Genomic DNA, 26,134 nt, shown 5'->3' with positions numbered 1-26,134 from the left:
TCTTGGAACCTAAAATAGCAGTGCTTATTTCTTAGACATTGAGCTGGATTTTTTTTTAACACCTTGATGGGGGATTCAGAATAGCATGTTATAAGAGGTTACAACCAAGACAACAGTGTGGGGTTTTTTTCCATTTGAGAGATAGAAAATCACAAAGAAAAGAATTCACCAACATGTTTACAGAGAGACACAACATTCTTATGACTGCTCTGGTATGAGGCTCAGATGCAAATCCCGACTCTGGCATTTACAAACTGTGACCTCTAGCCAGTCACATGACCTCTCTTAGGCAATGTCCTCACTGTAATCTCCCTCATAGAGTTGTTTTGTTGAGCACAGAGCCTGGCACTGGTACCAGTGTGGAGCGCTCACTATCATCACTGCCTGTGACGCGTCTCATTGCTGTGACCCAGAGGTCAGAGGAAGTGGATTCTCCCTATTTGGGATTGACTGATGTAACACATGTATACTGAACATGTGAGAGAAATGAGCCGTGATTTCTACAGACTGAAGTTCTTTAAACTCTCCTGAAATCATGCCGAATCAGCAGAAACGTTAAGGCATATAGAGTCGTCCAGGCTTGCCAAGCTGTGTGAAACTACATTTGTACTGGTGTGAGATGCGCCACCCACAGCAAGGTAGTCTTGCTGGGAGTCAGCTCGTGTGGCGCACGGAAGGACCAAACCCCCCCACCCCAATTTAGACCCACAAAGTGCTGTCCCCAGGACCTCCGCCGAAGCCCATGGGAGGAGCTAAGTCCTTAAGGACCAAAGAAAAACTGTTCTCTAGAAAAAAATAAAATGGAGATTATACTTTTTTTTTAATGTATTTACTTATTCACTTATTTTTTATTTAGAAAAATACCATAGAGTTCTCTCCAAGTATATTATATACTTTCTAAAACATGCCCCAAAATAGAACTTAGAAATGATTGAGGCACCTGAGTGGCTCAATTAAGTGTCTGACTTCGGCTTAGGTCATGATCTTACAGTTCATGGGTTTGAGCCCCACATCGGGCTCTGGACTGAACGCTAGCTCAGAGCCTGGAGCTCCTTCGGATTCTATGTATCCTTCTCTTTCTGCCGCTCCTCCACTTGTGCTCTGTCTTCCTCTGTCTCTCAAAAATAAATAAATGTAAAAAAAAATTTTTAAAGGAATGTTTGGGGTATCTGGGTGGCTCAGTCGGTTAAGTGGCCAACTTCAGCTCATGTCACGATCTCGCCGTTTGTGAGTTCAAGCCCTGCATCAGGCTCTGTGCTGACAGCTCAGAGCCTTCTGTGTCTCCTTCTCTCTCTGCCCTTCCCCTACTCGCACCCTGTCTCTCTGTCTCTCAAAAATAAATAAACATTAAAAATTTAAAAAAAAGAAATGATTAAGATATAAAACTGATAAAGATTTGACAAATGGAGACCCCTGGGAGAGATAGCCAAAATAATGCTGTACGGGGCTTTATCTCTGCACACACCACACTTCCATCGCTACATGGCAGGAAGGAAGACTGGAAAGAGCAGGGCCTGGACTGCGTTCAGAACCAGCTCCAGTGGCTGCTGGTACGAAATAGCCTGTAGGCAGGTCTGGCCCAGCCTCACTAACTGTGCGGCAGCTAACTTCACTTCTCCACTTCCTCACTGAGAAAGCGGAAATGCTAGTGATGCTGCTTATCCTGGGGTCACTGTGGAGAGGAAAGTAGATAGCACTGAAAGGCACTTCGTTTAACAAAGCACTCGCTAAATTACTACCCCTGCTCCTTATAACTCTGGGATGCTAAGCAGGCCACCTCCCGGCTCAAAGTCTAAAGTATCTTATCTATAAAATGCAGGTAACAGAGCTCCCTTACTGGGGTTTTGTGAGCATTAAAAGAAATCATAAATCACCCAGTAGCCTGACTTTCACAGTGGCGAGCGCTCAATACATGTTAGTTCCCTACACCAGCCACCACTTCTCTTTGCCACCCACAGCCCCCACTAAAATAAAAAGCTAAACCATGATTGTCTTGCTATTAAGTGTCAAGCCCATGAGGTAGGTCATATTGACCCTCACACAGAAAGGACCCGCACGCCAATGTGTGACGTGGGTCCTGGCTTCTCCTGTGTCCTGCCCTGGGAAACCCAGGTCTGTCGTGGCTGGACAGGATGACGCACGCGTGCCTAGAACTCCCGAGTTAAGAAAGCCATTATCAGAAATAAAGACTAGAGAGGGGTTATTCCTGCAGTCGGTCCGTATTCCTCAAACGGTGTACTTGGAAATTTCAAATGCCTGGACCTCACTCCCTCCTCAAACAACCACACCGCCAGTCTTCCTGTTTCTGTAGGCGGCCCACCGTCCCTCCAGCGGCTCGGGCCAGCACCTAGGACTCACCCTTGGCTCCTCTCGATGCTTCCCTGAGACTTCTGTAGATGTGTCCTTGTTCTTTGCCGTCTTTCAGCAGGTCCCAGACTCCGCCCGATCCTGCCATGACTCCAGCCACTTCTCAGCACCACTGCCTCACCCTTGTCTAACTCACCAGTACGTCTTCCCCCCTAAAGTGCGGAAGCCTCTTAACGAGACTGCAGGGCTCCCCTACAGACTGTCTCCAGTTCACTCTCAGAGGAGCCAAAGGGATCTTTTTGAAGCATTAATCAGTCTCCCTTTCTTAAAATTCTCCAGTGGCTTCTCTGGCACTTAGAATGATGTTCAACTCAGGGACGCCTAGGTGGCAAAGTTGGTGGGCATCCAACTTCAGCTCAGGTCATGGTATCATGGTTCCTGAGTTGGAGCCCTATGTTGGGCTGTGCTGCCAGTGCAGAGGATTCTCCCTCCCTCTCTTTCTCTTTCTCTCAATCTCTCTCTCTCTGCCCCTCCCCCACTCATGCATGTGCTCCTTCTTTCTCTCTCTCTCTCAAAAATAGATGATAAACATAAAAAAGTAAAAAGACTGACATTCACCTCAGATTCGTCCATCCCAGCCAGGAGGCATGCCCCGAATCTACCATCTCCTGCCCTCTCACCCCCAACTTCCACACCGCGTGTCTTCTGGTCCCCCCAACCCCGCCGGCACTCAGCACCTGCAGACCTGTGCCAACGTCCCCCCTTTCTCCAGAGTGCCCTGGGGATAAAAGGCGTCCCCTCAAGGGGCCTCTCTCACCACCCTAAATAAATAAACGTCCTCTCCCTTGATGATGCTTTGCCCATTGGCCTGTTTTATTTTCTTCAGGCACTCATCACTAAAATGATCTTATTTGTCCATATTTCTTGTCTGTCCCCCCACTAGAATGTGCACTCTGTGAGGGCAGAAACTCTGTATTGTACACAGCTATGTACCCAGGATCTAGAACGGTGCATGGTGCATAGTAAGTACGTCATAAATACCTGTTGAATGAAGCGCACCTGCCACCTCGCCTCGCCCCACACAACAGGGGTGTGGCCATTCTGCACAATGTAGAACCTTCCACATTATCCCCAGCTGATGTCACGTCAACTAAGCTTCTCCTAGTTCTCTCACTAATAAGGCAGTATTCTTCAGATGCTATGCATTCTACAATTTTTAATTTTTTAATTGTCTTGACCATTTAAAAGAATGCATCTGAGCACATTCTAGATCACCATGGTGGGTGTGAAAACATCTGAAGCCTTCACTCCCTCTGGTCGGCTGTGACGCACCCAGTCAGGGATGGGGCGTGGGGTGGGTGGAGGGGAGACTCGGCACCTGGAAAGGCCTACGTATCTGTCTACATCAAATGCACACCCTCAATGCCAAATCTTTTATTTAAAGAAAACATATGTATACGTCTTCTGGCCCTCACTCCAACCCAGCCATAGCAAAGGCATAAAGACCAGTGGTACAGAATAATTCAGAATCATGGCAATAATGGTTTAAAATGTTAGATTTTTACTTACCTGTTTAATTTTTTAAATTAATGTCTAGGAAAATAACACTGATATATATTCCCTTGAATTGAAGGGAAATAAAAAGTACTAGTATCTCTACTAGAGAAATTCCATCCTATAAGGATGCTTTAGGGATATTCCCATGACTGTCAATGGGCCATGGTACTTCTGCAGCCATGTTGGCTTCTAGATGATGAAGTTTCTAAATTCATTAAAGGTCTGCACTTCTGTATATGACAATGCCGTGTATTTACTTGAAATGCCATTTAGCTTTTCTTACAAAAGTTCCTTTTTTGTAGCTGTTGAGAATCCCAGGTGCGGGAAGATCTTTAGCATTATGAGAGCAGGTGATGCAGAGGGAGAGGTAAGAAATGCAAGAGAAATCCAGAACGAGGGGCCTTCCTGCTACTGTGTCTGAGAGGCAGAGGTGTTCCGGGGTTAAACATGTGCTCTGGCGTCGGGCAGAGCTCAGCACAGTGCTGGCCCTGCCATCACAAGTTCCATGACCTCAGCCGCATTACTTAACCTCCCCAGGCCTCGGTTTCCTCATCTTTAAAGTGGGAACAAGCATAGTACCTACTATGTAGGGTAGTTATGAAAATGAAAGCTATTTTCAGGGAACTTGGCACTTAGCGAGCGCTCAGGAAGTATTTCATGGATGACTTGGGTTCTCCACTTGCTTGGGCTCGTTGCTCCTAGCCGTTCTTCCTGTTTGGATCCCACAGTCTGCTGTGTGGCTGCCTCATGCAAGAAGCCCTTTATTGAGGGGCTGTGAATGATCTCGTAAGGCAAACAGGAGGCCGAGGTCCCCATTGTGCTGTTCCCATTGACTAGCCTTATAATTTGAGATAACTCTCTTCATCTCTCTAGTGATATGTCTTTTCTGAAAGGTAGATCATGAGGGTTACAATAGGCGAGACTATACTTTAAGGTTTGGAATATTATTCAAGTGAAAGTATGTTACTGTGGGCAGTTGGACATGAAGTTATGAAGATTTTTGAAGTATCCATTGTTGCTGAGTTTTTTTGTTTGGGGAAGCATTTAAATTCACCTTTAACCTGGGTCTCCGAAGAAAGCACTTCATCTCCGTGGCCGATGGCCAGGTGCCACTGCCCGTGTGGCAAAGGCTAAATAAATGCATGGCAAGGAGAACCTGTCCATCAACTCTGATTTCCTTGTACTTCCCAGGTGTCACCAACGCATAATCATCCGGTGGGCACAGGAGAGCAGAGACAGCACACTCACACGGTCTTGTCCTCCCCACCCAGAGGGACGGTCAGCCTGAGGTATGACTGCTTGAAGCCCCACACTCCTCAACTCAAGGGAATTCACTGCGAAACAGAACAGCAAGGACGAGAGAAACCAGAGATACGATCTTCCATAAAATATCCCTGAAACGGACACAGCACCCTTTCTTTTGTTCCCTTGGTGTTCCCCACCCATCTGTTATTAATGAAGATTTTGGAGGGGGGAGGGGTGGTAATGGTTTGCTGTACGTTTTCTCGCAGAATAGGTAACAGTGATTACTGGATCTATTAAAGCCATAGTTGCATTAACCTCTGTATTAAGAGAACTATGAGATATAGTTTTTAATACGCAGATCAAAGAGAACCTTCTCAGGATTCCCTTAACCAGAATGCTAGATATTTGAAAAGCAAGAGAGCACTTGAAAGTACATATTTAAAACGTAAATGAAGAAAACTCTCTACTGGTATTTGTTGTATTTACTTGCTTAATTCAACTTTATGAAGATGGCCGAATGGACACAGCCACAAATGGACAGGTAGAAGCTTAGGAGTTATAGTAGCAAATTGTGGGCGCCTGGGCTAAGCATCCACTCTTGATTTCAGGTCAGGTCACGATCCCAGGGTCACGGGATCGGGCCCCACATCCGGCTCTGAGCTGAGCATGAAGCCTGCTTAGATACTCTCGCTCTCTCCTCACCCTCTCTCCCTCTGCCCCTTCTACCCCGCTTACACACACACACACTCTCTCTCACTCAAATTTAAAAATTTTTTCTTTAAGAGTTGTAGTAGCAAATTGTAATAGCTAAGTGTAGTGCCGCGAAAACATCCAGCACGTTCAAGTCCAAACCTAGTAAGAACCCCTGCTTTGTTTCTTAACATTGCCTCTTGCTCTTCCAAGGGATTCCAAGCCCTCCATAGAACGCGCGTTGAGTCTGTTGCTCCGAATAAACGTTCCGTGTCTGTCTTCCAGGAAGCCCAGGGGCGAAGGCAAGAAGTGCCGGAAGGTGTACGGCATGGAGAACCGGGACCTGTGGTGCACGGCTTGCCGCTGGAAGAAGGCCTGCCAGCGGTTCACCGACTGAGGGCCCGGCTGCCACCGCGGCCCCGGCGCTGCCGCCCTCGCCCTCCGCTGCAGGTCTGCGAAAGCGCTTTTGCTTCTGAACGGAATACACCTGAAGCCCAGGAAAAGCACCTCCAGGAAACCTGGTGGAGTCACAGCAAAAAAAAAAAAAATAATAAGGCCACCACGCTCCACTGCTCTTGCTGAGAATCCAGCCTAGAGCGGCTGTACTATTTTTTTTCCTTGAAAAGTCAGCCTTTTTTGCTGTATGCCTAGATCTGCAAACTGTGGACTTCTGTAGCCATTGAGCCAACAAAGCCCATTTTACATAGAAAGGAGGCATATTTTGATAAGCTTTCTGAATAATGCCATTTCTGAGATTTTTTTTGACATATTCAAAAAAAAAAAGCTCCGCATTACTCGGTAGCATTTGTACAGAGAGCAACACACTTGCTTTCCTTGTGAATAGTATTTTCCCGGTTTTCCATTTGACTTCTTGGAGCGGTGCACATCATGATGTGTTGCCCGAAAGCGCAGCACTCTGGGTATCTCTTCTGTGTCTCGTTTGTTAGTTTGTCGTGTTGGGAAGAATGGCCCCAGAACGAACCGCGCAGAGCCGTTCGCTTGGAGGGTCCCGGATGGCATCAGCTCGAAGGGAGATCACCAGCAGACCTCAGCCCCACGCTGAGACAGGACATCCCGCCATAGTGTTGCGAGCATCTAGGAGGCTTCCTCGGATTTCTAAGAAGCCCTTGCTCCGAGAGGCGGCTCAACCGATTCTCCACCTGTCACAGCTCCATCAAGGACTGGCACGGGCAGCCACCTGGGTAAGCCTCGATGCTTCTAATCAGGGATGCAGTGCAAACCGCGGAGCCCACCAGTCACTGCTTGTCTGACGGTGCCGGTGGCAGGTTAGTGGGTCGTGGGGCTGTCCCTCAAAACCCCACCACTGACTGGTTTCGGAACAGATAGAGAAGTCTGACTACCCCCGCTGTTTGCTGGAGACAGTGGAGCACAGCCTGACGTGTCCCCCTCTGTTCAGAAAGACGTGGGAGGTCAGCAAACCACAGCCATGCTAGGTGCACTTTTACAGGTTTTATGCTTTAGCATGTCTGGGAGATGGGTTAGTGACCAACACAAATGTGATCTGAGTACGCGAAGGTCCAAAACTTTATTTTTCTTATAAATATATTGGCACTGTTCACTTGGAATGTGCTCAGAGGGGAACGTACAGAACACCAAAAGGAAACTGCATGTGGGTGTAGGAGTCTCTCAATTTAATAGGACCAGGGCTTGCACTGCGTTGCATTTAGCAGGTTTCCTAGCCTAGTAAGTTTGTTTGTTTGTTTGTTTTGGTGGTAGTGGTGTGGGGAAGAGAGTAGTTGTCACGTTCTCTATATAAGCTCATTTTCTATCTGTCCTGCTCTCGATTGCCCTGCTAAAGAGTTACTTCTCTGCCTATGCAAAGGAGTAACAGCACCTTTCAGGATGCACTGTGTCAGGGTGGGGAGCCAACGATCAGCCATAGGAATGTTCGGTGAAATTGCACACAGGAGAGTTTCGTGTATGTTTAGAGATTGTCCGTACATGTTTGTTTTAAAGAGTTGAAAGAAGTCATTTAGGAGTACCAGAAATCCTTTTCCTTTTCTAAGCAAGGGAAATGGAAGGACACGCCACAGCGTATTATCCACAGCCCGGACGTTCACAGGTTTTGGCAATTTTGTTTTTGGAGCTCTCGTGTGACTTGTTAAATGTTATTCCTCAGAAGAGATCCTGTTCTCCTCCTTCATTTATTTTTCTCTTAAAAATACGTATTTCAAGAGAGCAGGACAAGAGCTTCCTTTAACTTCATGTGTGATTGAAAATCCTGTTTCATTTCATGATTACCAATCAATAGTAGCCACAGCAGCAGCTATAATGTGTGTTTTAGTCTTTACGAGGTCAGCCAGGAAAGGGCATTTTTTGAAAGGGCAGAAGTGTATTTGCATCCTGAACCCCAGCATGTCTTTCCTCCTCCCTGGAGTCCTTTCGTTTCACCTACAGGCACCCTCTGCTGTGACACAATGCTCTGGCCTGGTCCGGGACGCTTGAGCTGGGGGCGGATGGCCCCTGGGCCGCGGGAGTCCGGAGCTGGTGGACCACGCGAGCGGGTTCACCGTGTACTGGAAGGATGTTTGGGGTGCAGTCCCAGAGCAGAAGCGGTTCTCTTGGGCAGAGCTCCCTGGCTCTTGATCCTTGGATTAGGTCACTCGTCAAAAACAATTACAGTGATGAGGGGCTAAGTCCATCCTTCCCGCCTCCCAGAACTGTGGGACCCAGGGAGGGAGAGGTCTTCACTGTGGAGCGGTCCCTGAGGGAGGCGTTGCGGCTGTGCCCCCAAGAGGCAGCGCCTCATTGGTTCTGAGCTCTGGCCTGGAGGAGCCTAGCTCAGTCCTTCCCTGGGTTTTCGCCAATGCACAGGTGTGAGCAGAAGCATACAGTTGAATGCGTCCTCCCTGGGATCTCTTATCCTTTCTAAAACCTTCTTTACACATATCTTCTGCGTCCCCTACCTACGCGGGGACTCCTTTCTGCCTAGTAGCCCTGGTCTTCATGTACCTTCTTCTCTGGCACTAGGGTGCACAGACCCTTGGTCCCTTCCTGCACATGCCGACATCCACTTTTTGTACAAAGGCATGTAATAACTGGAGAACCACCAAAATTACCTGGCTGGCCTTGGGAAAAGATTAACTTCTTGCAAGCCACCCAGAAAGCTATGAATTGCAATACAGCACTGATTCTAAAAGCCAAAATTAAAAAAAAAAGACATAGAGCTATTTTGTTATATTTTGGAACTAATGAAGTGAAGTGCCAAATTAAGCCCAACATTCATTTTATGGTACCATGTTCTTTTATGTCTTCATTTGGCAGGGGGAGGTGGGGAGGAGTGCAGAGGGCCGTCCCATGGCATGCTGGCTGGTTAATGGAGCTCCTCCACCCCACGGATCTCAGAAACTTGTCTGAGCAAAAGGAATGGCAATACAATGGATCCTGGACCCAAAGTATTTCTAAATAAGGCGTGCTCTAGCCTTTTGACCTTTTTCTCCCTTGATACTTCTTCCTTCAGAAAATAGTTCTCATCTCTGTCTAAAGAAGGCATTTCGTAGTAATGGACAGGCATCCTTCAGGTCGCTGCAAGGCAAAGAGAGTTCATCACCTGGCAGTAGTGTTAAGCCTTCGTCCTTCCCGGACAATGTGCACCCGATTTATGGGCAGCAGTGTGACAAGACAGAGAAACACCCGGGTAGCAAGCGGGTGGGTTGGAGGCCAGAGAGGAGACACAAGAGGCCTATGGATATCTGGCCCCCACTCACCTGTCAATGCTGATTGGACAGCGGTGACTGTCCCTGGACACCTTGGAGGGGGCTGTCATGTTGTCCCTCTAGAAGCAGCTGCCTGAAGCCAGGAGAGAGCTCCCTTACGGGCAGCAGCTCCAGGCAGGGATGCAGGACTCCAGTGCACATCTCTAGTGGGCACGGACTTCCCTCCACCTTACCTGCCGGAAAGTTTCCTCTCCTGGTTGGTAAAAGCCAGGCTCAGGAAGAAGGCGGTAGGTTTGCCCTTTACTAGGCAATCCCTTGTCCAGCCACAACTGTGTTGCAGATGAACACTTCGAATAGAGAGTGATGGGGGTTATAGGTCTTGGGCTTCCAAAAATCTGTTTAAAGAAATAGTTACACGAATGGTGCAGAAGATTTCTGAGACTGAAATGCCCTCTGTCCCATTTTGAGATCATCTGCGTTGAAGTCGGCTGTCGCTGGTGTCACCCCAACCCATGCTTTTGAAAGCCGCCCTGGGCTCTGAAGTAGCCGGCTCTGCTGATCCGGGCCTCCTTCATCAGACTTCATCGGAAAACGAAAGAGCAGCATTCACCTGCGAATGTTTGGAGGCAAGTGGCAAGAACCGTACATATAGGAGAGAATACCTTGAGAATAGTAGCAAAATACTGTAAATAATTTCATTTCCTCAGGGAAAATTAAAGGGTATGTGAAAGATAGGTCTGGAAGATCCTAAAACTAGAAAGATTTTTCTTATCTCCAGAGTCTTTCCCAGTCAGAACGGTTTGGGTGGTATTTTTTTTTTAATGAACATCATAAGTATTTCAAGACAAATTTACATGAACTGGACAATATCAACTTTGTGAGAGCAATGCTCTATGGCAAAGAGCTGTTTCTTCGTAGCTGACCTGCGGTCTAAGGCTGACATTTGAACCACAGGCACAGTTCCTGGTGGGTATTCACAGACTCCTGTAAGGCTTTTTCTGAATGTAATTGTGAATACAAAGCCTTGGTGTTCCTTTTCATAATCACTCGGTTGGATGACTGTACACAGAATTCTGTAGGCGAAAGCTGTTAAAGACATGCATTTTGCATTATTAGCATGTTCAGGAGCAAACTTCCATGGACTTTTGCGGACAAGGTGCTGCTTTTTCTCATGACCCTGTAGAATTTCTATCGACCACATCAACTGTAGCATTGACCTGTATGAAGACAGGGAAGGATTTGTGCATACAAATGAGGGGGAACAGCCGAATTCATGAATATGGATGAGGATGTGGATCATTTTGGAGAAGGCGCTGGGTACATGGGTCAACTGGAAATTTCATTTCTCTAAAAAAAATCACCCTCCCAGCGGCACATACACGCTCCCTGTGCCTCATACCTGTGGGGATTCCTCTCTACTGGGACTGTTCCATTGTGTCTTTTTGCATTGTAATTCGTCAAAGCAGAAGTCAGTAAATAAAGTGAAATTAGCACTTTTAGGTACCAATTGTATCACTAAGGAACGCACACCAATAGAGCAAGAAAGTATAAAATGTATTTAAGGCCGACCGGTTTGCTTGTTGTGAGTGACTTTGAAAAAGCCCATACCCAATGATATACATGCTTTAAAAGGTGTACCTATCATAGGACCAGAAATCCAAGTGGGAATCTTACTTGTGGTCCTGTTTTGTAAATAGGTTTTTTTTTTTTAAGACAATCTCATGTTTTATAAATTCTTGTGTGGGTCTGAGAATCACTATAGTAATGTGTTGTGTCAAAATGTAATATTAAATACAATAATAGTTATAACTTAATTTTCCAAATACAACAGGAAATATACTGCTTTAGGCTTCTACAATTCGAAGAGACATGAAACTTTTATAATAAGCCTTGGTACTTCTCAAGTAAACAGAACTGGAAATATTTTACAAGATGCAGTGTTTTGTAATCACAAAGAACACGAACATTTTGTGGGAAATGACCTTGGTTTTATACATTGTAGCTTATTTTTTAAAATACAGTATTTACCAGACAGGAAGTGTTAATATTATAAGCAATTCCTGCTCTCCAAACAAAGGGCTATGCCTCTTTTAAGCAAGTGTTTTTGATGCATATCTTTTCAATTAACCCTCTGTAGCAAGGGTAGAAATATAGATCAGATGGAAAGATGACAAGAGAATCAAGACAGCGACCGCTACTCCTTTTATCATTGCCAGTGTGTTTTCAAAGTATTATAGGAAAAGACACTGTAAGAATCAACCATATGTATCTTAAATGGGAAAATGGTAATAGATATGCTTGTAAGCAATGGGAGAAACATTCTTGTAAATTCTTTAGTGTAAAATGAGATTCTGTCACAGACAAGCTTACCACAAACTTGCATTTAACCCGCACCTGTCATTTGCGGGTAATTTTTGAAATCATGGTGTTGTAAGCCCAAAGATAGAATTTGTAGGTTATCAGTGGTGTTTGAAATAACTTTTTCCTCAGCACTAACTAAATAACTTTAATTTCCTTATCAAAGCAAATACTTGATTTTTCACGAGAAGAACAGACATGCAAGGTTGCGATCTGAAAATCACTATATTCCCAAGAGTCCAGAAACAAGGGAGGGAGCCATGGAGAGTTTATTAACTGCACAAATAATTTTGAGCTTTGCCAAAACCATTTCATGATGCTGTACAGTTTCTTCTAGCCCACTCACTGTTAAAAAAAAAAACTAATAAAGCATCTTTTCTTTCTAAGATTTCAGTAACTCAAATGCTGATTAGCAATGCAGATAACATCAAAAGAAAAGCTGGGATAGAATGATCAATGTATATACATTGGGCAACTCCTGTGAAGTGGTCAGGAGGTCACTCAGACCTTGCTTTCAGATAGCTTTTAGAATGCACACATTCTAAAATGTGGACATGAGGACTAGAAAAGCATGGAGATCTGGAAAACCACGTACAGCCTCAGCTCCGGGTCTCTGAGATGAGGCAGTCTGCACATCTCTATTCTCACTCCCTTGAATATCTCCATTGTTAGCATTAAATCCCCATGAAGTGTCTACTGCCATATGGTTTTGTACCAAATGAGTCTTGCTTCATTTTTAAAGAGAAGCTTCCTAATGGTTTATAGCAGAAGCCTTAGAAAAGCCAGGCAGTATCTGTAAATGCACGATTCAGATCAGGCAAAACAGGGGCACTACAGAAGGGTGGCGATCACTGTGAGCCAGAGAGCCTGCCCACCCACGGCATAGGGCACCCAGCACTGCACAGGGCACCCATCTCTGCATAGGCACCCAGCACTACACAAGGCACCCAGCCCTGCACAGGGCACCCAGCACTGCATAGGCACCCAGCTCCAGACAATCAGAACCATGCAGAAAGCAGGCCCAGGGCTGCTAGGTCTTCTGACTTGGAAATACGGTGTTACCTGACATTTAGGTGTTGACAACTAACTCAGATTCTTGGCCAACACTGTGCACACCAAAGAGAACCTGCGTAGGGGCAGATGGCAGCCTTTGGCCACCAGTCACATCACACATTCCATGTGAGATGTTGGGGGAAGCACATGTCACATTCCACGGCCATCAGGTCAACTTCCTCCTTCAGCCCCACAAACTCACACGTTGGCACTATCTGGGCAACTAAAATCAAGGACATCGTTCCCGTGGGGACTTGAATATAAAAATACTGTATCCGTAAACTAGCCTTGCCTCCGATCACAATACGCTGAAGTGCTATCCAGCCCTCGCCCAAGCCAGGCCCCAAAGCACTGAATAACTATCATCCCAACTTGAGTTTTCACTACCGTGACCACTGTGATGAGGGGCGGGCCAAGAGCAGCCTTGTGCCTCCAGAGAAGGCAGCCAGGAGCCCCTGCAGCTGAAGAGAGCACACTTTGCCTCCTCGTGCCAAAGCCCTTTGCCAGCCCTTCCACACCACTCCCCGCCCCACCGCCGCGTCCTGCCTCGGCGGTCTTCATTCCAGGGTGAAATTTCCATTGTTTCATCTCTGATAAAGCAACATCCTTGCTTCAGAACTGGTAGGTATTTTAGAATTGCCACTAACTCCAAAATGGAGTTTTTCCACATAGAAAACCTTAGCATCTTTGTCCAGGGGCAAAGACGAAATGGGAATAAATGTGTCATGGAAAAAATTAGAAGCTCCTTCTTTCACTTCCGTGGGTGGACTAAGTGACTTTTGACTCTGTCTTACACCAGCGTCCTGATGGTGTTGGGATAATCACTAACCATTTCACATATATAATGAGTAGGTGTCTTTCAGATACATTATTTCATTGGACCTTCCTAAGACCCCAGGGCATAACAGGATATTTAGGATCACCTCAAGGCCAGCCCACAATAGTCTTAAATCTGTGAATCAGCCTAATCACTGCCCAAAAGGAGAAGGGGAGGGGCTTCGCACTGGCTCACACCTTAGTCTCCCAGACACTAAACCTGAAAAGACCAGGGACCCACCAGGGTCCCATCCTTTCAGCCCGACTCTCTGCCTAGAAACAAATAGCGCACTCATTCACACTGTCACGTGCAAACTGAATCGTCCCCGGCTGTATCCCTTTAGGGTGCTGCCATGTCTCACTCCCTAAGTTCCCACCATCAAAGTGGCTCATTATAGGAGTCTCTGAGCTACTGTGATGTTCTGAGTAGAAGTTTTGACTCCTTGGGAAAAAATTATTTTGCTAACATGCAACACTTGTTACCCATAAAAACGCAAATTGATGCCAGAAAATGTTAAAGCAGCTCAGATTTACAATTTTTTGCAATCAAATCAAAAGATACTGTCAACTCAAAGTTGGAAACACCTGGTAGTATGGCTAAGTCATGTTTAAATCCGAATGCAATTTAACAACACTGTCAATGCCTGAGATGTCTGTCACCGTGAGGGACTAGAAGGCTGTCCAACAATGAACAGGTTGCTTCAGGCCCTTCGCCCTGTTGTTGACAAGGCTTCACATCAAGAGGTGAGGGTAAAACCACTCACGGGCAGTGTAGTCATGGAGCTAGGAGGGGTCTAAACCATGATGGCCTGCCACTGACTTCGTTAACAGATTTTTGATCAATGAGACTTGTATTATTTGTCTGAAAACAGTGCTGGGGGAGGACTTTCCTCCTCTGCAGGAAAAGGAGTCCCTTTTGCAACGGTGAGGGCCAGTGCCGGGTCAGTGGCGGGGCTCGGTGAACAAGAAGAAAGCTCGGGTCCGCAAAGAAGATAACGATAGATTGTGAAAGAAGGCAGAGACTGAATCGGATGCTCAAATTGCAGGCTTCACTTAAAAAAAAGAAGTTATTTCATATTGGATACCTTTCACAGAACTTTTAACTGCCAGCTTCCAAAGAAAGAATCCCTTTTGTTTATGTTATGAAAATGTTAAGAATTTAATTCTTAAGTCCAATTAACTATTACATTTACTTACTAGGGGCAATTCCCTAAATTTTTAATTCAGAAGATTCACCAGAGCGGAAAGTAGCAAGTCCTGAAAAAGGCAAGAGAGCGGTCATTAAAGAACAAAATTTTCTTTAAAAAATAATAATAATAAAAGTTGCTCGTCTATTTTCTTCTGAATTCTCTCCACATCTCTGACTAAAGACGAAAACCAGGACTTGACAGAAGAAATTGAGCTTAAGGAGAGAAAACAGTCCCTGTTCTGGTGATTAGTCTTATTTCCCGCCATCTTGGCAACCATCTCGTGTTCGCTAGTGTGACCCGACAGAGGCCACGCCTCCAAAAGGTCCAGATTAAACACTTTTGCTTTTTTGCTTATTTCTCACTCTTAAGTTAAGGTCCAAGGGGATATATATTACTGTGACTTGTATGTGAGGCTCAGTGAGGCTACCCTCTTCTTCCGGAGAAACATTTTTATCTGCCTGAACGGTTTTGGGTGACCATTCAGAGAGCAGGTCGGCCAGCAGACAACCTGCGACACTCATCACAAAAGACTATCTGAGGAAGATTGATGACAAGACAGATACCTAGCCGTCTCCCCTGGACTCAAGCCCTCCACACAAGTCACCTGCCCACCGGGCCCATCCATGGGGAGTGCCAGCTGCATGATCAGAACCAGCATGGAAGGACAAAGGAAGAGAGCTTCCCACTTAATTTCTCTGGGCCCTGACCTCTGCCCACAGTTATACAGCATGAGAACAGACTTGGCCTCTATGACGTGAAAAGAAAGTGGCCCCTTCAAGGTATAATTGTTTTAAGTTGGTATTTACGCAAGGAGAAAACTCTTCCAGTTCGCTCTCGTTGGTAAGCATTTGCCCCTCACCCTGGTGGAGCCCTCTTCCCAGCTTCGGTCACACGTGACCAAGACAAATGGGGGAAAGTAGAGCTTCTGGGGCCAGCAGGGCCAGAGCCGGAATCCCCCCCACCAGGGATCCACAGTGTGGTGGAATTATAAACTGCCCCTCCAAAAAAACCGCATGCATCTCTTTGCAGATTAAAAACCCTTGCTTTGCTTTGTACGCCTTTTTATCCTATACTCTGCTAATTGGAAATCAATGACTGTGACTTGACCAAGCCCTGTGAAGATAGCAAAGCCCCTTCTTCCAAAGTATCCCAAATGTTTGGGGAACCTCTGTGATCACTGGTAGAAAGCTTTAGAATAGATATAGATTTTTAGGAAAGAGCTCAATACCCCCAAAATGTTCCATGACTTCAATAACTGAAAATGCTCTGGGTGTAAAATAACCCAGGAATATGGATTATGTATGTTTTAAAAAAAATGTCATTAATCAATATTTTCCTACAACGCGACCTAGAATTCCTATTTTTGTAATTAATGGTTGGATGATGGTCAACCATTTAAACATATGCTCTCTGGAATAACCAGATACTAGTATAGTTTCCAAAGTGTTTCATGTCTCAAAATCTATATACTTAGAGGAAGAACTCAGGATAAGAAAAAAATTGCTAGGTCCCAAAGGGTTCATGACTATCATCAAATGCAACTGTCGAGTGGCCTGTGGTCATCTTTTTCAAATGCGGGGCCTGGGGAGTAAAAAACAACCGTTATCACAAACCCTCTGTTACCCTTAGTCCATGACGAGGTTTTTTTAAAAACTCTACTTTTAAAAATTAAGCCATTTTTCAAATTGTTTTCTATACCAAATCTAAAATATCAAAATGAAATTATAAAATATTTCAAATGGGGTATTTAGTAGAAATGCTGTCAGTAGAAAGCATTGCTTTTTAGTGCCTGCTAAGCAAGGAAAGACAGACTGAAGAGAGAAAAGCAGTCCCTTCTGTGATGCCAGTGGTAAAATGACAGGCGTTAACTAGTAACTGGGCACTAATTCAAAGCAATGTGGCGATGCTATCCAATTTTTAGAGATCTTTTGAAATACAATTTTACCACCATGTGGAGGTAAGTACTTGCCTACAAAAATCTTTAATATTAGTGAATGAATGTATGAAGTTACAAACTATGCATTTTCAAAGAGTAATATGTATTTTATGTCAAATCCAAGTAAATTTTTTCATAGACTTATCACAACCACAAATTATGAAGATAAACTTGAGTGCGTAACCTTATGGGAATGTGGGACCCCATCGATACTCTTCCAGCTGGTATTTTTAAAGACAGTGCATTGAAACTGCAGGCTCTAAATAAATGCAGCCATTAAGGTAAATGGGAAATGGTTTATATGTTACTTTGTAAGCAGAAATGAGAAATGCTGGCTGTTACAAATGTGCCCAGTTTTTTAAAGGTGGATATTCTGGTAACACTGGATTAGCAGGCAAACAAAACTGCATAAGGTTTCATGAGCATCGCATTGGATAAACATAGTATAGGTTGTGTCTGTTGTGTTTAATTCTCAACCTAAGGACAAAAACTATTCTCCAAAGGGTTTGGGTTATATCGTTTCAAAGAACAAAATTTAAAAATGCTGTCCAGCAAAGCAAATCATTGAGCTTTTTTCAGAAGCACATGGAGATAATTGCTTGACATGTCTGGAACGTCCATATAGGATATACACACATTTCTTCAGCACTCTCTCTGATTTCGTATTTCCATGAAACCTTTTTCCCTAATAATTTATACTTGCTCCTCAATCAGTAATTTACTACGGTAGTCAGCACGAAAACATATTCTTTCCTTCTTCTGACAAGGTTGAAATAAAGAACTCCGTTTCTCCGCCATCCCAGCTCTCTTCTATGTCCCTTGAGAAAGTTTCTCAACCGTCTGTAGAAATGTGGAAAATATGGGAAAACGCACTTCTAAGCCTGGTACTTATGGTTATACTGGATATGTTTGCTACCTATTTAGAAGTTGTTAGGGGTGGGGATGTGTCTTTTTGTATGATTTTTAGCCAAATTCAGATGTTCTGATACTCCATTTCTGAATACCTATCTGACTGTAAATACAGCCTGTGGAGGTTCAGGCTAATAAACCTTTTATGTGACTGTCCCTCAGCCATGCTCCTTGCCAGCTCTTGGCACATTGTACATAGATTTGTTGAATGTTTCAACGATGTTGTTTTTCTAAATGCTGTTCTCTAAAACAACTTTTTGAATGTTTTTTGCTTTCCATTGTTTGGGACTTTGTGTGTTGGTTAAAAAAAAAAATGTTTCCTAAATATTTAACACCAGGAAAAAAGATTTAAAATAAACTGGTGCTAATTGAAATAGAAGAAATTTTTCAGATTTGAAGACTTAACAATAGAAGATGTTCACACCAGTTAAACTATCTTAACTGCACTTTCCCAAGGGGACAGCCGTCATCTACCTGCAATGGGCATCAGGGGGACCACTGAATGTTTACAGTCTCTGCAGCCCATGTAAGTGGAAAATGCAAGAACAGCGCTGTCCCCCCCCCCCGAGTTGAGGATTTGCTGCATTGGTCCTATGGAAGCATTGAAGTAGAAGTAAAGGCTTATAGTAAGAGTCAATTTAGTAATAGTCTTCTGGTCTTTGGACTTTCATGTTCTGTAATGCTTAGCTGTGACGATGAACATGGTGTTGCCAATGTAGTCTGACGTCATCGTTGACCTGTACTTACCGCGTGTATGGTTCTCCCTCGGGCTGCACTGGCACCTGGCACACCAGAACTCTGGACTTTCAGTAAGACCATTCTGACTTCTACAGTGTCCACACACATGAATTTAAATGCACTTGTAACTGGTTAATTACCATGGAGTCTAACTTCCACTTAATAAAAGTTTTTGTGTACCTGCTTCTATTTGGGGGCTGTTTGTTTAAGCAAAAATTAACTAAATACCCGGGAAAGGCTCACCGAGGGTTGGAGGTTTTACCTATAGTTGTAAAAATAATTTAAAACCAAAGGGATGTCTTCCCCATATCCACGTTCACTATCAAGGCTATCTTTAGAAACCTGGAAGGCTCATCTCCCTTCTACAGTTCATCCCTTGTAACGACAGTCCAAACCCATCCCCTTGGCCCTGACTCCCAGATAAGTTAGCTGCTCACCCTGTGTTGCTAGTTGAAAGGTGATGTGTCTTCTAGCCCCAAACCGGCCTGCAGACCCTACCCAGGCCGACGCTGGGTCCACTAGAACCGGACATACTCACCTACAGGAGCCAAGCATATATATGTGCGCAGCAAGGCAGGAGGCTTTGGAGTTCAGCAGACTTGAGCACAAATCCAAGTTTGGCCTCTTGCAAGTTAAATGCCTGGACAAGTGATTTAACCCTTCTGAGTGCCCTCCTTACCATGGGATGTGATCATGAAAACGAGGAGAACTAATTAGCCTGGCTTGGACGATACCTTTATCCGCCCCTAGTCCAATCGGCCCTAGCGGGGGTGGGCAGGATTATGACCCCTGTCCTAACACCTGGTCCAGAGAAGTTCCCACAACACAGGGTTATTGTGAGAATGACCTAAAGTAACACGTCATGATGTATACATAGAGAAGTGGTTCACGCATGGAAGCCAAAATCCTCAAACCTGGAACCCTCAGAGATCCAGAAAGAGTGCTTCCAAACACCAGAATTTTCAGTTTCTTAAAAACATTCTTTCTGCAATGAGAACGTCCTGCCTTAGTAAGTAGCTTACACAGCACATCTGACTGTTTTCTTGGTTACTCCTGATCACCATTATTTCGTCAATTAATAGAATGAGCAGCGGAGACAGAGTTTTATAGTTCAGCCTATTCCAGGACTGAAGGGCTGTGCAGCTGGACGCCCACTGCTTTCTTCCATGTCGCCCGCAGCGCCAGCTCAGCTCCCGGTCCCTGAACCTCTGTGCTCTCACTGTACTCAGCACAGGGGACGCGGAGCCCCTCGCCCTTTCCTGGGATGCAGCAGAACAGGGAGTAAGCCTAGCCTTACCGAATTCCTACTGTGTGCTGGCCAGGGTGCTGGATGCTGTCACTTGGTCATCTCACTGAGTTCCCACAACAGCTCTATGTGTGGAAATGGTCAGTTACCCTCATTTTATCCAGAAGGAAACATCTTCCAAAACAGTTAAGTAACTGGCGCAAGACCACTCAGCCCAGGTGGACACTGGCATGCCCTACCTCTGACCCTGCCCAGTGTGTGTTCTGTGTTGTCAGGGGCAACTGGCATGTGAGCCTGTTGTGACTCATCTAAAGCAGAGCTCTTCTCTCGGCCGTTGCCCTTCCTCTGCTCTTGAAGCCGCTGTGGGCTTCACCTCATTACTGCTTCCCATGCCTCCCTGCCGTCCACTTGTCCGCTGCTCTTCGTTCTCATCTCTTCCGGCTGCAGTTCCTCCCCAGGATCCGGAGCCGCTGCAGCGACAGCTGGGCCCTGGATTCACGTCCTCCAGTCAGAGCTCTCCCCCCCCCCCCCCCCCCCCCCCCCCCCCCCCCCCCCCCCGCCGCGCTTCCCCGCAGCACGTGTGCGAGGTGCACGGTCACGTGCGCGCCAGCCCTCCTCCCACAGCCTCCGCGTCCCCGGGCCTCCCGGAGATGCTGTCCACACAGTTAACTTTCAGCGCCTACGGTTTTGCGACGAAAGAGGATGGACAGCAACCTCTGTGCGTGGTGCTCAAACCATACATTCTATTTTCTTTTTTTATTTTTTTAATGTTTACTTATTCTTGAGAGAGAGACAGAGCTCTAGCAGGGGACGGGCAGAGTGAGAAGGAGGCACAGAATCTGAAGACAGGCTCTAGGCTCTGAGCTGTCAGCACAGATCCTGATGTGGGGCTTGAACTCACCAACCGCGAGGTCATGACCTGAGTTGAAGTCAGACGCTTAACCCACTGAGCCACCCAGACGGCCCTCAAACCATACCTTCTTGATTCTCCCAGGCTCTTCTCCCAGGTTCCTAGAAGCTCGCCTCTGAGAGCCATCTGCAAGGCTATGTAGCCTCAGGGGCAAGAAGCAGGAGAATACTGACAATCTGGACTACAGGTTTGTCCTGCAAGGTTAGAGGTAAATCCTCTATTTGCAAACAAGTTTTTGCCAAGCGCTTCTTATCTAAAGGGATGCTGCAGCAAAAGTTCATGAAGTAATGAATTATCTTAATGTAAAAAACGAAGGCTACCTTTCCCTCAAAAGATATCCTCCACAACCTTCCATTTCTTGAGCTTGCAGACTATTTCCTACTAGCATAATGTGCTACAGGCACATACTCCATGAGCAAGAACTTCTTAATGAAGGAATGAACAAACTGATCAGAGCTTTCTTCAGGCTTTGGATATGCTCTCTGGTTTCAATCTGCCATCGCCCAAACAAAGCAAAGGGGGAGGAAGTGAGGGAACATTCTGAAGACTGCCGAAAACATTTCTTTAGCCGAAGCAGCTCTTTGTTTTTTTTAAGTTTCTTTAGAATATGTACATTCTCAGAGCACCTGGGTGGTTCAGTCAGTTAAGCATCTGACTTCAGCTCAGATCACGATCTCATGGTTCATGAGTTCGAGGCCACGTCAGGCTCTGGCTGACAGCTCAGAGCCTGGAGCCTGTTTCAGATTCTGTGTCTCCTTCTCTCTCTGTCCCTCCCCACTCTCCCTTTCTCTTTCTCAAAAATAAATAAACATTTTTAAAAATTTATAGAATATGTACATTTTCAAAATTGCCAGTGCCCAATGACTATATTGATTCCCTAATAATTACTCAATGCAAGACAAAGTGGGTAGACACACCCACTGTTTTTAATGTACAAATTCCTTGCACACAGCCAAGAATTATAAGCATCTAAGTAAAGCAAAACAAAACCAAAAGAATGCTTCTAAATGAAATAAGTTGCAAAATAGGTCTGTGCTATTGAAAGTGCACAGAGTAAATAGAATGAAACCAGCAGGATTTGAGTCAAAAACGGGAGAGCGGGTGTAGACTGCCACGAAGACATAACACACACCATTTTATGACGTGGAGCTGGGTGTTATAGTGGTTGTTTACTTGTTTGTGTCTAAGTGATACATGTACATAGTAAAAAAAAAAATGAAGGCAATAGAAAGTTCCCTGTTGCTCTGTCCCTTTCTGCCCTTCTGCATATACCTAGCAGCTGCTATTTCTAACTCACTTTATTGTTTCTTCTAATAATGTTCGACTCTGGTTTTTCTAAGTGATATTCAAGTGTTGCCTGGCAAACAGGAAGACCAGCACAGGCAGCGGTATCCACAGGATCAAGAACAAGAGGGACATGCCCCACACGAGGGTGCAGAGAGACGCACGGGGACCGGCCCAGTGCCAGCGCAGGTGACTCTCTCACTTCCAAGGGAGTCCTTGCACACAGTCAAGACCTAATGTTCTGAACAAGACATGCCTGTTGCTGGCATCAAAGTGCTGGCCCACCAGCTGGTCCAGGAGTCTCTCATGAGCGGGCTATCCATCGATTCCCCCAAAGCATGTAAGCCCTGGGTGACCTGAAAACAATCAAGCCTCCTCACCTCTAAGTTAAATCTGTAAACTAGCCTCTACTCTGGACCGGAACCTTCAGCTGGCCAGTGGGTCTTTCACCATCTCTTTTAATATTATTTTCACCAGCATGCCTGGTTCTCAGGACATTCCTTGTTTAGCTGACTTCGTCGTAGTGCCCGAGTCACCCCAGGAAAACATCTCAAGTCAGATTTTGGAAAATGCCTCAATGCAAAAGTTCCTCCGTATTCACCATAAGGCTACACCCGACATGCTGGGAACCTGTAGCAAGCAATAATCCCACTCTAACTAGATTCAGCAAAAACAAGTGGGAAATTTATTGAAAAGACACAGGGTGTCTTGTCGGATCTAAGGATAATGGGCAAGGCCTTCTGGAGGCCTAGAAGCAAGACTGAGAAAGCCATTGGGAAACACAAAAACCATACTTCCTTCCTTCCCAGTCCCATCTCCTCACTGCAGTGGTGGAAAATGGCCACAGAGACTCACATTGAACACACAGCCCGTGTGGTCAAGAGTGGTCTAGAATCCTGGAGCACCAATTCCAAACTCGGGAATCACTGGCCCAGCTTGGCTGAAATATTTCCCCTGCTCCAATCAACGGGGCATGGAAGGAGCGGTGATGCTAGGGATCATGTCAGAGGCTCCCAATAAAAGGTGTGAAATTGGGAAGGAAATGATGGGTGGAGGAAATAAGCAGGATTCCTACTACAGTATACAAAAGTCAGTTTCTCTAGCTAATAAACATAATTGCAGAGTTCACAGGCAAGGGGGTATTAAAGATCATCCTACTTGGGGCGCCTGGGTGGCTCAGTTGGTTAAGCGTCCCACTTCGACTCAGGTCATGATCGCGTGGTTTGTGGGTTCGAGCTCCATGTTGCGCTCTGTGCTGACAGCTCAGAGCCTGGAGCCTGTCTTTAAATTTCTGTATCTGTCTCTCTCTCTGACCCTCCCCTGCTCACCCTGTCTCTCTCTCTCTCTCTCAAAAATAAACAGAAATTTTAAAAATAAATAAATAAATAAAGATCATCCTACTTAACTCTTTTACTTCATAAATGAGATTCATGACCCAAGAATGTCATTTTGCATTTATTATTGTTGTTTGATGCTAGTTTGTCTTCATAAGATTTTGTTTGCTTGTTTTCTAAAAAACAAAACCGTCTTTTCTCTAACATAACCATGCAGCACATACAGGGTAGAGCCACTGGGGCATTCATATCCTAGCTGAATTCAAATCCAAACTCCCTCATGTACTGGCTGTGTGACCTTGGGGAAGTTAATTAACCTCTCTGTGCCTCAATTTCCTGCTTCATAAAATGTGAATAATAATACTCCTCCTGTGAGTATTGTGCATTCTAATTGAGTTAATATGTGCAAAGTATGCAGTATGGTTCCTGACACATATTGAGGGCCATGAAAGTAATGTGAGTCTTGGACACTAACATCATGTAATAGTTTGAGACAGATGCATTAGCCAACAAAACCATATCAAATCATTAGAGTGGGAGACATTAGTTAAGTTGCAAGAAAGCTAAAAGTAGATATTTATTTCTAACAAAAATTACTTTCTAATTTTTCCAACTTAGAATTCTTCTGCACCATAGAAGAAAAAAGTAAAAAGAAAATAAGAATTACCAATAATTACAACACTCAAGAAAAATCATGGGTAGATTGATGCATTCGGTGCATTTTTTTCAAACTATTCTCGTGCATACTTATGTGCATAGTTGTGATCACACTGTATATATAATTCAGCATGTTGCTTTTAGCCACTTCACATTATAACATATGCATTTTTCTTATATCATTAAATATTTTCAAATGCCTCCACTTTAATGGCTGTATAATAGCACAACATGTAGATATACACTGATTTTCTGAAACATCCCCCGATTTGGAAAACACAGGTTGCTTCCTTTTTTTTTTTTTTAGATTTATTTTTAAGTAGGGGCGCCTGAATGGCTGACTCAGTTAAGCAGCTGACTTTTGCTCAGGCCATGATCTCTCAGTTGGTGTGTCTGAGCCCCGCATCGGGCTCTGTGCTGACAGCTCAGGGCCTGGAGCCTGCTTCAGATTCTGTGTCTCCCTCTCTCTCTGTCCCTCCCCTCCTCACGCTGTCTCTCTCTCTCTCCCCCTAAAACAAATAAACATGTAAAAAAAAAATTTAAGATTTATTTTTAAGTAATCTCTACATCCAACGTGGGGCTAGAACTCACGCTCCAAGATCAAGAATTACATGCTCTCCCCACTGAGCCAGCCAGGTACCCCTGTGGCTTCTACTTTTAAACTCTCTGATACTTCTTATACAGATTACCAAATTACTATCTTAATTATTAGGTTCAATTTATTCTCCCAACAGCAAAGTAAATGAGTGCTCACCTGAAATGAGTATTATCATTTTTTAAATCTGTCCTAAATGGGTAGGTATTAAAAGACATGTCATTCTTGTTTTAACATATATTTATTCTGTACGAGCTAATGGTATTAAATATTTTTCCATGTCAACCATTTAAAATTCCTATTCACAATATGCCAATTCGTGTCCTTCGCCTATTTATCTTTTGAGATCTTAACATTTCCATATGTATTAGTAGGAGTTCTTTATATTGTTAGGATGTAAACTTCTGTTTTATTTGCTATAATAGTTTTCCCAATTTATGTGCATTTTCAATTCAGTCAGAAACATTTTGCATACAAATTTTTAAATCCTTATATCGTGAGATCTGTTGATGTTTTTCTTTAAAATTTCACATCTTTGGGCACCTGGGTGGCTCAGTTGGTTACGCATCGACTTCGGCTCAGGTCATGATCTCACAGTTCATGGGTCCAAGCCCCGCGTCGGGCTCTGTGCTGACAGCTAGCTCAGAGCCTGGAGCCTGCTTCAGATTCTGTGTCTCCCTCTCTCTCTGACCCTCCCCTGCTCACGCTGTATCTCTCTGTCTCTCAAAAATAAATTTTAAAAAAAGTCATTGGTAAAAAAAAATAAATAAACAAAAATAAGTAAAATAAAATAAAATAAAATTTCACATCTTTCTTATAGCTTAGATAGGTCCCTTTATTCAGGTATTAGAAAATACTCTTTTATATTTTTTCCTTTTTAAAAAATACTATTGTGGGCAGGAGTGTGGGTTTTTTCCTACCTAAAGTATATGGTGGGGCACCTGGCTGGCTCAGTCAATTAAGCATCTGAATCTTGACTTCAGCCCAGGTCACAATCTCACGGTTCATGAGTTGGAGACCCACCTGGGTCTCTGTGCTGGTGGTACAGAGCCTTCTTGGGATTCTCTCTCTCCCGTCTCTCCTTCTGCCCCCATCCCGCTTGCTCTCTCTTTCAAAATAAATAAATAAACTTCAAAAAATACTTACTAGTATCTAAAATCTACAAGGAACTCACCAAACTCCACACCCACAAAACAAATAATCCCGTGAAGAAATGGGCAGAAGACATGAACAGACACTTCTCCAAAGAGGACATCCAGAGGGCCTACAGGCACATGAAACGATGCTCAACATCACTCATCATCAGGGAAACACAAATCAAAACCACACTGAGATACCACCTCATGCCAGTCAGAGTGGCTAAAATGAACAAATCAAGAGACTATAGATGTTGGAGAGGGTGTGGAGAGACAGGCACCCTCCTACACTGTTGGTGGGAATGTAAACTGGTGCAGCTGCTCTGGAAAACAGTGTGGAGGTTCCTCAAAAAACTATCAATAGAACTCCCTTATGACCCAGCAATAGCACTGCTAGGGATTTACCCAAGGATACAGAAGTGCTGATGCATAGGAGCACATGTACCCCAATGTTCATAGCAGCAATGTCAACAATAGCCAAATCATGGAAAGAGCC

The 26,134-nt window shown here is 44.7% G+C and overlaps 1 protein-coding gene across 1 annotated transcript in view; it reads left to right on the top strand.

Moving 5' to 3' along the window:
• The window catches only part of ZNF704 (zinc finger protein 704), a 215,859-nt gene extending 204,890 nt beyond the window's left edge, over positions 1-10,969 (top strand). Inside the window, exons 8-9 of the mRNA XM_029923635.1 lie at positions 5,056-5,153; positions 6,085-10,969. Coding sequence (XP_029779495.1) covers positions 5,056-5,153; positions 6,085-6,196 — 210 coding nt within the window. The 3' untranslated portion in view covers positions 6,197-10,969. The remainder of the gene's footprint in view (positions 1-5,055; positions 5,154-6,084) is intronic.
• Positions 10,970-26,134: the final 15,165 nt, after the last annotated feature.

This window comes from Suricata suricatta, chromosome 15 (assembly GCF_006229205.1).
Source record: "Suricata suricatta isolate VVHF042 chromosome 15, meerkat_22Aug2017_6uvM2_HiC, whole genome shotgun sequence".
In the NCBI taxonomy this organism is placed as follows: domain Eukaryota; kingdom Metazoa; phylum Chordata; class Mammalia; order Carnivora; family Herpestidae; genus Suricata; species Suricata suricatta.
Note: the sequence above shows the minus strand (reverse complement) of the source record. Positions and strands in the feature narration are given on the sequence as shown.